General features: G+C 41.6%; 1 protein-coding gene across 2 annotated transcripts in view; it reads left to right on the top strand.

Annotated features, from left to right (window-relative positions):
- The first annotated feature begins 944 nt into the window (after positions 1–944).
- Positions 945–11,015, top strand: part of LOC147460000 (EKC/KEOPS complex subunit tprkb-like protein) — a 95,824-nt gene continuing 85,753 nt past the window's right edge. The window contains exon 1 of one of the 2 annotated variants that reach the window (XM_086511156.1): positions 945–1,121. In XM_086511156.1, coding sequence (XP_086367282.1) covers positions 1,045–1,121 — 77 coding nt within the window. In that variant the 5' untranslated portion in view covers positions 945–1,044. The remainder of the gene's footprint in view (positions 1,122–11,015) is intronic. The other variant, XM_086511158.1, reaches the window with a different exon arrangement.

Genomic DNA, 11,015 nt, shown 5'->3' with positions numbered 1-11,015 from the left:
ACATGTCCGTACAATTAAGCAATTAGCTCAAGATTTCCTACATGGAACCATAAGGTTCTCCTCCTCATCAACAAAAGATGCTCCTTCTCAAGACAATGGTGATATGCATTAGGTCATGCAAGAACACAAGGTTCTTGCATAACCTAATGAAACATAAGATTCTCCTCATCATAAATAAAAGCTGTTCCATCTCAAAACAATAGTGATGTGTATTAGGTTATGCAAGAACACAAACGACAATCTTATCTTATGAAGCTCTCTAAAGTTTACTCAACATAAGATTAAGGATGCTAGAAGCGTGTTCCTTCTATTTAAACTTAAATTCAAAGATGGTCTTCAATACTCGTTCTGTCCTTGAATTACATCAAAATGCCATGGTTGAAAGCATTTGTTCCTTGTTTTGGACTTTTTCAATACCCTAACCAACTTTTACATAATTTATTGTTATCTATGCTTGGAGTGTTTCCCACATGCTTACTAGAGGCGCTTGTGGATGGACCTCAAAATCATTTCAAGCAACCCCAAACTCTGCTGCGTTCATAAAGCCCCAATTGAAATTGTTCCATACCCTAGTCCAACTATTACTGTTATCTACGCTTAGAGGGCTCCCCCATAGTCGCACTAGCAGCGCTTGCGGAGGGCCCTTGAAAGAACTTTAAGCAACCTCATACTTCACACCTTATATGCAATCTTGTATGTTAACTTCGCTAGGGGTGCTTCAACCAAGCCCTAGAGTGAAAATCGGCCTTTTGACAAAGTATCACTAGTTCGCTGGAGTGAACGACCTGCCTCACTTCATGCTAGTCATGCTAGCTCACCCCAATGGTGAGAGAAACTGTTCTATGAGGCACTGATTTTCCATGTATGCATCATGAAGGACCCCACCATGTACCCAGTGCAACGAGTGAGGTGTTGCGGGCAGATTATTGTGACCTAGAGGGTCTATTGCATCAAGTGCATGGCTGTCGTTGAAATTTTGGCCCTTCTGCGAGCTAAAAACCATCTAAAAATATTTTCAAATTTCCACCTCGTGGCTACTGAGAAATGGCGATTTTTGAAATTGATACACAGCCGGGCCAGAGTCTCGCCGTGCTTCTCTTCAGCGATGTCACTAACAGCAGGTCTCTCTCTCTCTCTCTCTCTCTCTCTCTCTCTCTCTCTCTCTCTGTCTCACACACACACACACACACACACACACATACGCACGCACAGTCTTTTTTTTATTTGGGGTAACACTAGTTTGAAGATACTGTACGATGAGTAGGCCATAACTCAAGACTCGGAGAGGGCAGAGAAAGTGTATGCAATGTCTGCGTGAGAGATGCCATAAAGAAGCAAAAAGGGTCCAGTAAGGTGGTGGAAATTTATGTGAATGTTAAGGCCCCTCAACCCATTTAAAGGAAATGCAAGCATCTGTTGGTGTGCTTGAGGTAAAACCAAGCATCTAGAAGTTTTTCCCAAATTTGTGATAGGGGAATCTCACATGCAGGCACTGAGTAAGATGCAAAAATAAATTCTGAGCAAGTGGGCAAGTCCGAACATGCGCCTCTCGTGAATGTCTACATTTTCTGCAGTGCCCACCAGAAATTTTGCATTTAACAAGCCTCCAAGGGAGTACTCCAACAAGACATTTCTAGAGGAATAGCCTTTACTTTAGCGGAATGTAACTTTTCTGTAACCTAGAAAGACATCGTTGCCACCAAACAGAGGATTTTTGCGATTGCGTAAGTGCATTACACATTCTGATACTCAAGGAGGAGGTTTGAGGCTTGTTGTAAAATGTTTTAGCTGTGATTTGAGCCATAGGAATGGCAAAGACACCAACCAGTCAACTTGTCTTCAAAGTCAGGGGGAGGAGGTGGCACATGGCTGAAGCAAATCAGAAGTTATACGCTAGGCTAGTTGGTAATGATTGTCCTGTTGGGATTGTGGCCTTTGGCCTATACCGACAACTGGTGTGTGAACCGTCTCTTCTACAATCAATAGTCCTCTCATCATATAAGCATGTGAGGGCACATAGCCTAGCACACTTGGCATGGTGAGTTGCAGAAGAGTCCAAGATAGCCTCTCATATTTGTAGGAGCCATATGTGGCCACTTATTTGATTCCTTGACCTTTCAGAGCGATGCTATGTGATCCCTGAGAGGTGCACCTAACAACTTGCTACTACTACGTAAGTAACCACTTGTACATTTTAAGTGTTGTTGTTAATTCATTATCAATCAAGTTATCTTTGAGTTTACACAATCTCTCTCTCTCTCTCTCTCTCTCTCTCTCTCTCTCTCTCTCGCATTGAGTAATTAATGTAATAATTAAGTACACTAATACGAATGTTATGCTTGCTAATTCTAATCCTTTCAATTGGTATTAAAGTCATTGGGGTGATTAATATCTCTTAATCATCATTAAGTCCATCTCTTACTAACCAAGTTCTAACCTATCTATGTGGGGACACGTCCTTGGTAGATCCAAGAGGCCACTGCCCTCCATAGATTAAGCGAGCTTGATTAGAAAGCATTAAGTTTCTTTAGGTTGCAATTAGGCCTAGTTTAGATCATCTTCTCTCATGCTAGATTGATTGAAGAATCTATCACAAACTGTTGATGTGTCAAGCCACTGAAGCCAACTTGCGGATCATGGTCGAGGTGCCTAAACCCTAAGAAGAAACAATAGAAGAAGAAGGAACAATAGAAGAAGCAAAAGCGGCAGAAGAAGTTTCAACAACTTGCAAAGTCTTGTCGAGTGGCCTATTTTTTTAAAAGAGTAGTTCCTACCAACTTATGGGACCCCGTTCAATGGGGGCCCAAGTCACTAGAAGTAAACCTTGCACACACACACACACATGCGTAAAAAGGTGATGATGTGGCACTGTACGGACAATCCACAATTTTCGCTAACATCTGCCGTGACACTTCTTCGTTTTGCGCTGCTGTTTGCTGATGTGGCAGGTTTACTGATTTTCATAATTCACGCTCACAGCTTTTCACGCCAGTTTTTGGGACCAAGTGCTTTTAGAGATGAATGCTTTTCATGTAACTGCTTTTCATGGTTAAGGGCATTTAAATATGAGCTAAGGGCTCATTCTCTGGCATGCTACTGCATGGAGGTGTAGAGAATGGAGTACCGGCGTTGTACTGAGTTGAAGCAATATAAAGAAATACTAAAAGGGGCGCCAAGGTTTGGGGACAGTGCTCTCTTGGGGTAGAACTCTGCCACTTCTCATCTTGTGTGTCGTGTATGTCTTTCAGTTCAGTTGATATTTGAAGTGCTTAAAGTTGTTCAGTCCGTTTTTTTCCATTGGTACGTGGTGCCCATTCATGTGACGGTTGTATCAGAGCTTCAGACATGCGTTTTTTCTGGAAGCATACGAGTCCTACCAAAGAGAAGAGAGAGCAAGTTGGCGCTTCCAAAGCTCACACGAAATTTTCAATATTTTATTAAGGAATCTTCGTGCTCCGACCACGGACTCATTAGTCACTCCCACCCTTATTCCATCGCGCTGAAGCGGTCCGAGGTGGGCAACAAGAAGAGCAACCTCTAGACACCCTTCAAGGCTCCCGTGCTGCTCAATGGGGCTGGGGCACAACACAACACAAACTAAAACAACAAACCCCCAGCCAAATCCCAACTACACAAGGGGCACCACCTAGTTTAAGAGCGAACTAGGACGCAAAAGAGGAGAATCGTTAGAGCAACCCACAAACAAGCAAGGAATTTACACTAACCCTAACTCCAATGGAACACTCTCACACACTAAAACACGAGAGAGAGAGAGAGAGAGAGAGAGAGAGAGAGAGAGAGAGAGAGAAAGAAAGATGGTGCTCGGTCTGCTTTGAAGTGTATCGTTAATGATCAAGCAAACATAAATATATATATGTAAGAAAGAGAGAGAAGGGGGAAGAGGGTGCTTGTTGCACTAATGCCTTCTTACAAATCTGTCATGACCAATCAAAGTGAGATTAGTATTTGTTCAACATAGCCTGAGTAAATTACATCACAACACATCACAAGAAAAAAAACCACCCCAATCACTGTCTTAAGACCAGGGGAGTCCTCTCCACCCTGTCGCCCTCTTACAGCATGTGGGATTTATGGCTAAATTGATAACAATACCCGGAGACAAGCTATCAAGAACTTAAATAAAACACCAAGACACTTACACATCATTATTGTCCATGACGTCACGTTGGAAGGGAGACAAGGTATCCATGCTTAGTCCAAATTCACCCTCCTTGATTTAGCAAATGTTGGGCTTACACTAGTAGGAGAAATGATAGATTTCCTACTCTCAATTTAATGATCTCTCTCTCTTACAATGGCATAGAGTTCCCTTGCTAATCACCCCTAATACAACACATACATATGCCTAATGCCAATGAGATTCCACTCAAGAGCTCCTTCTCAAGAGGTTGAGCTTGGCTTCTCAAGCTATAGCATAGTGCTCTTTCTTCTCTCTCCCTTTTTGTGCTAGCTACATCCTCTTTTTATAGCAATTTTGAAGGCTAGGGTTACTCCTCTAACCATGGTTGGGTTAGATTTTCAGCAATTTATCTAATTTCTTTTGCTTGGAATTATCAAGAAGTTGGTGGGGAAAGAGAGAGGAGAGAAATGGAGGTGATAGGACTTTTCATAGTGGGTTAGTGTTAGTAGAGTTAGTATTAATTTACAAATGGAATTGGATATTTACAATGGGAGTATCCATGTAGGATACAAATAAGGAAGAAAAACTCTTAAGAGGTAAGAAAAGGTGGATTTCTTACAAGGTTGATGCTCCAAGGGTCTTGAGTAGGGTCAATTTTGACGCTTGTTGACGGTCCACTACCTTGGACGGTATATTTTTTCTCCACTCTTGACCTTCCTTGAGAGACAAGGTAATTGAAGCTGAGTAATCAACCACCATGATGCTGTCTTTTAAGAGAAGAGGTTGAATTTTGTGGTTTTTTTGATAGATATGGGTAATTTGGAGGAGGAAAAATGAGACTAGGTGGTCAATTTTGGAATGGAATTGTGTGTGGGAGGTATGAGTTCACCATGGTTTCTCTTATTCTTCATGGTTGAGGAGAAGGTGAGTAGGGTGCAGAGAGGAGTGGTGAGAGAGGTGGGGATGATGAGTGGAGAAGTGTGTGTGAAAGAGGAAAATGATAAAGTGGAAGAGAGAGTGTGGCTGCATAGCATGGGAAAACTAGGGTCCACTAATAAAATCATATCTCACAGCTCGTAGCTCAAAAAAATATGAAAAAATTTGAGGCAAAAGTTCAGCCCACGAGCTACAACTTTTGTTTGTATCACCTTTTCAAATTCGGAGAGCAAGTGAACTTTAAAAATTCAGCAAAACCGACTGTTTTTTTCCACTACACAAAGTCCTTGTGGGGTCCTTCTTTGGATGATTCTTTTGAATACCTCCAAGAGTGAGCCCTCCATAGTGCATGTATGCATGCCAGCTACCCTTGACCTTATTTGGTAGGTCTATAATTGAAGATATTGTTGAGATCATGATATAAGTGAATAGTACAACTAAGAAAATCAAATATTGAGGGGTCTAAAAAATATGTACATGTCAAATATAAATAATATAAGTGGAAAAAATATAAAGGAGTCAAAAGAAATCTCTCTCATTATGAGGCTACCATAAAAAGATGAATATTTTTGGTGTTCTAATTTTTTAGAAAAAAACAAAATAGATGTAGGAAGGGAAAAATCACAATAGTGAAAAAATATACACATAAATAAAACTAGTTTTTTTGGATTTTTGTTGGGGTGGAGTTACACCAAATATAAGAGAAGCTTACATTAAAATATTTCTTTATGGAATAAAGAGTATGAAAAATGGTAAGAAAAATTGTGGTAATGGTGAGGCAATGTACAAAGCATAAATAGCACACACCTAGGTAGAAATATTTAAATAAATACCAAAATGATTATGAAAAAATCTTTTATTTAGGCCCTATATACAAAGAAATATTTACATACGCATGGACCATAATATACTTATATTTTTTATTTTTTTTATTTTTTTGACTCAACTAGCCCAATGACTAGCTAATTGAGGGTTTTTTATTTCAGTAAGGAGATATGGGAAAAGTCTCCTAACTCACACGCACCTATATACAGTGAAAGGGTGAGGGTAACCACAGTGTTTGAGTGATTTGATAGGGTGAGATAACTCACTATGGCAATTACAGAGAGCCGAAAAACGGCTATCATTAGCCCTCCCCCAGGATGATGGTATATTCATGTACGATCATAAAGAATCTTTTCCAAAGAGAGTGCTTCAGATTCCTTGACAAGATCTTCATTGTTTGGCCCCTTGGAATTTTGGTTTGTGTTACACTCATGCTTCATGGAACAATACTTACATGAGATAGTTGCCTTTTGCTATGGTAGATCGTTTGGTAAAAGGCGACTCAAGTAAGGCTTCAAGCGATAGCCGTTTACCTTCCTAGAGTGCTCTTTTCCATTCAAGTCCATAAGTTGATAGTAACTTGAATTGAAAGCCTTCTTAACTATGTATGGCCCCTGCCATCTTATTTCAAATTTGGCATCAAAACGATTATCGAGTCGATTGTCATACCTTAGCACAAGATCTCCTTCATTGATGCCTTTGTCCTTCAGTTTCTTGTCAAGCTTCTCCTTTGTCTGTGTGGCTTTCCTCTTATAGCACTTGTATGCTGCTTCTCTTTTCCACTCAAGCTCAGCTAAGGTAAGAAGTCGATCCATCCATGCTTCTTGATCATCTTGTGCTGATTTGCCATGAAGTCGCATTGTTGGAATGTTTAGCTCAATTGGTTGTAAAGCCTCTTGACCATAGACCAAGTGAAATGGTGTGAACTCCGTGGCTTCTCTATATGTGGTTCGATACGCCCACAAGGCACCATCCAAGAAGTCATCCCACAACTTTGTCTTGTTTTTCATCATCTTTCTAATGATGCCTGCAATGACACCATTAGCTTTTTCTACCAAACCATTTGATTGGGGATAGTAGGGTGTACTGTGACGATGTAGAATGTGAAGTTCTTCACAGACTTCTGTGAGCAATCCCTTTCTAAACCCTGGACCATTATCAGAAACAATCTCCAAAGGTGTGCCAAATCTACAACAAATGTGAGTGTAGACGAATTTGCTCACTGTCCTCTCATTTACCTTTGCCACACTTTGTGCTTCCACCCACCTAGTCATATAGTCTACAGTCACTAGAATGTAGAGTTTACCATTTTTTGTCCTAGGCAGAGGACCCATAGCATCAATGCCCCACTTTTCAAAGGGTCCATTTGCAAGCACGATTTGCCTTGGACCATAAATCAATCTTCTATTCCCATTTACCTGACAATTGTGACAACTTTTATACCAATGTTGGACATCTACATGCAGACTTGGCCAAACATACCCCGCAAGCAAAATCTTCTTCACAGTTAATTCTTGGGAAAAATGACCACCACATGCCTCTTCATGCAAACCTTTTAGAATGGCTGGAATTTCCGCGATAGTTGGTACTCTTCTGCACACTTTATCCTTCCCTCTTTGATAGAGGGAGCCTTCTAGGAAGAGATACATGCTTGCCTTCTTCATGAGTCTCCTCTTCTGAGCTTTTGTGAAGTCTGGTGGAAACTCACTCTCCAAAATGTAGCCAATGATGGGAGCCAATGACTCCAATCCCTGGTACCTCGGTTGCTTCACAGCAGCCGCCACCATGATGACCTGCACTTCTTTCTTTACACATACAACGGCTTGTTGTGCAAGTAAATCAGCATCTTCATTTTGTTTCCTAGGAATATGATATAATTGCACCTCCTCGAATTGATTAAATAGCTTACGGATGGTATGAACTTTGGCCCTTAGTCTTTCATTTTTGCATGCCCAAATGCCTAAAATCTGCTTCACAATGAGAAGTGCATCTCCTTTTACCATGAGACGTTGTATACCATGGCCAATGCATATTTTTAAACCATGAAGTAGTGTGTCATATTGTGCTTCATTGTTGCTAGCTGAACTTGGTAGATTGAACTTCTCTTTCATGACCACCTCTCCACTTGGGTTGAGCAACACTAGCCCTCCCCCTGCTTTTCCTGTGGCTCGACGAAAAGCTCCATCAAAGAACAAGGTAAAAGCATTAGGAATACTTTTTGGTGGTGGCAATGGTAGGGTCTTTACTTCAGGCACCTTAATCTCCTTTTCATGCACCCTATAAGTGAGAATCCTTGCCAATTGTGCACGTACACTATCTTCTACCTTGAAAGAGTATTGAAACTCTTGCAACTCCATAATCCACTTTGAGATCCTAGTACTAAGATTCATTTGAGATGACACCCAAGGGAACAAATTCTCTGCGGTGAGGATTACAAAAGGTTTTGGGAGCAAGTAGGATCTAAACTTCCTTATCGCAAACATGAGAGAAAGCATCATGAGTTCTGCCTCCGTGTAGCCTCTCTCTAAGGCATTCATGACCCTACTAGCAAAGTAGATGGGCCGCATCCTGGTACTATAGGGATCTTGTTGTAGCAAAACTGCATCAATTGTTTCTTTCCCAGCACTAGAGCTAACAAAGAATGTGTACTCCCGACAAGGAGGCATGAGTGTTGGTAGCTCTGACAAAATGGCTTTAATGTTACAAAAGTACTCTTCAAGCTCATCAGACCATGCAAATTCTACTTGTTGTGTCAACTTTTGCAAAGGGTGCAGTAACTCCGAGGCTAAGTGAATGAAGCGTGACATATACTTCACCTTTTGAATGAATGAGATGACCTCCTTAAGACTCTTGGGTGATGGTAGCTCAATAAGAGCCTTTGCCTTTGAAGGATCCACTTCAATGCCTTTGTAAGAAACTTTATGACCAAGCAAGATTACTTCATCCTCACCTATATGGCACTTGTCGGGGTTGAGTTGACCTCCCATGTCGTAGAGCTTCTTTAAACCTTCTTCTACCCTTTGTAGATGCAATGATTTTGAGCTATAAATACAGAAATCATCAATGAACACCCTAATTGACTTTCCAAAGAATGCTTGAAACACCATATTCATGAAACGTTGGAATGTTGCAGGAGCATTTGTCAGACCAAATGGCATGACTCTAAAAGCATAACAACCCCAAGGAGTGATAAAGGTTGTTTTCAATTGATCCTCCAATGCAATCCCTATTTGAAAGTAACCTGAGTAACCATCGCACACAGTGTACTTCTCATGACCAGCTACCTCATTTAGTATTTCATCCTGGAATGGGAGGGGAAAGTGATCTCTTTTTGTTGCCTCATTGAGGGGACGGTAATCCACACACACCCTCTACTTGCCATTTTTCTTAGGAGTGACAACAACAGGAGAGACCCACTCTGAATTCTCCACTGGATAAATGAAACCTGTTGCTAGAAGCTCTCTTACCTCCTTGAGTAGAGCCTGCTCCTTTATAACTCCTAGACTTCGTAGCTTCTGAGCTTTAGGTGTGGCCTCAGGCTTTAACTCAATCTTGTGTTGAACAACATCTACCCCACGCACGTCGGTGTAGTCTTTAGCAAAAAGCCTAGGAAACTTCCTTAGCACACATTTGAACTCCTCTCTTTCATCCTTTGTAAGTGTTGTTGATAGCATACCTTCCAGCATCCCTTCATCTTGAACACCTTCGTTCTCTTGAGGACCTACCTCCTCCAAGCCTTGACAAGAGGTCTCTTGGTTGCTTGGCTTAAACCTTACCCCCATGACTTCGATGGAAGACTCCTCTTCAGTAATGCTGCCGCTACTTTCTTCTTCTGAAGTGCTATCGGTCCAACCTTCTTCCGTCTCACTTTAAGATGATTCTTCATGGAGCTCCTCTTGGCGTTGCTCCTTCATGTCAAAGACAACCTTCTTATGATTGTCATTCCTTCAAATTAATTTCCCACTCTCCCAATCCTGCAAAGCTCGCATTTTCATTAGCCATTGTCTTCCTAGGATAAATGGATAACCACTTCCCTTGGTCGACATAACATAAAAATCCACCGCTTTCTTAATGCCAAAGGCCTCTACAAAGACATTTTTACAAATGCCTACACACCTAGCCTTGCTATTGTTTGCCATCTTGACTTTGATTTCAGGTGTCTCATGGATGTGCATGCCTAGTCTTTGCATGAGTCCCTCTGTCATGATGCAAATATGTGCACCCCCATCCACTAGACCTTTCCTAACCAATCTTCCTTTGATGTAACAGTCTAGCACCGGTGTAATGTCCTCATTCATTTCAGCTTGTGCAATTTTTACAACAGGCACACTCTCTTTTACCTTTCTCCTAGTGCTAACTGCCCTTGTTAAATCCCTCCTAACTTGTGGACATAATGCAAGAAATTGAGGCCATGAAATATCAGGACCCTTACCTCTCATGTCTTCCAACAAGTTGTACGGAGCCATACCATGTCCAAGAGGGAAGTCTTGGAGGTTGATACGACGTCGAGTCCTCTTGGTTTCCTTGGTTTCCTTTGCCTTCTTGCCTTGTCCATGGTCACTCTGTGATGTGACTCCTTCTTTATCTTTACCTTTTTCTCTCCCACGCTTAATGCCATTAGCTTCCATGTCAACCTCATTTGAATTTGTTACCTCTACCACATGCACATTTGGATCTGGCAAAGGTGGAACTCCTTCTACCCCTTGTGGAGGTGGTCTTGGTTCATTTGGCCTTTGTAGAAGCCTTGGTTGTTGACCAGCTCCTTCTCCTACATTCATCACTGGGTAATTCAAGTTAGGTCTCCCTGGCTCTCCACGGGGCCAAGGACAATTATACATCCCATGTCCAGACCCTCCGCAATTCCAACATTGCAAGACTCTCCTAGTTTGTGGCTCTCTCTCTTCTGACTTCTTTGCTTGTCCCTTTGGACCTACAGCTTGTGCAAGGTGAATTGACAGGCTGCTTAAAGATATTTAACTTCTCAATCACTTCAGCCGTTACCTCAGGAAGCTCCCTAGATGTTGATGTTTGTGACTTACCTTTGGGTCTAAGACCTTCTATTGGAACCTCTCCCCTTAAGCACTTGAGTTTCCTATACTTCTCAGCAGCCCTA

The sequence above is a fragment of the Adiantum capillus-veneris genome, chromosome 4 (genome assembly GCF_014529385.1).
Source record: "Adiantum capillus-veneris isolate H3 chromosome 4, ASM1452938v2, whole genome shotgun sequence".
In the NCBI taxonomy this organism is placed as follows: domain Eukaryota; kingdom Viridiplantae; phylum Streptophyta; class Polypodiopsida; order Polypodiales; family Pteridaceae; genus Adiantum; species Adiantum capillus-veneris.
This window is presented reverse-complemented; position numbering and strand designations above follow the sequence as displayed.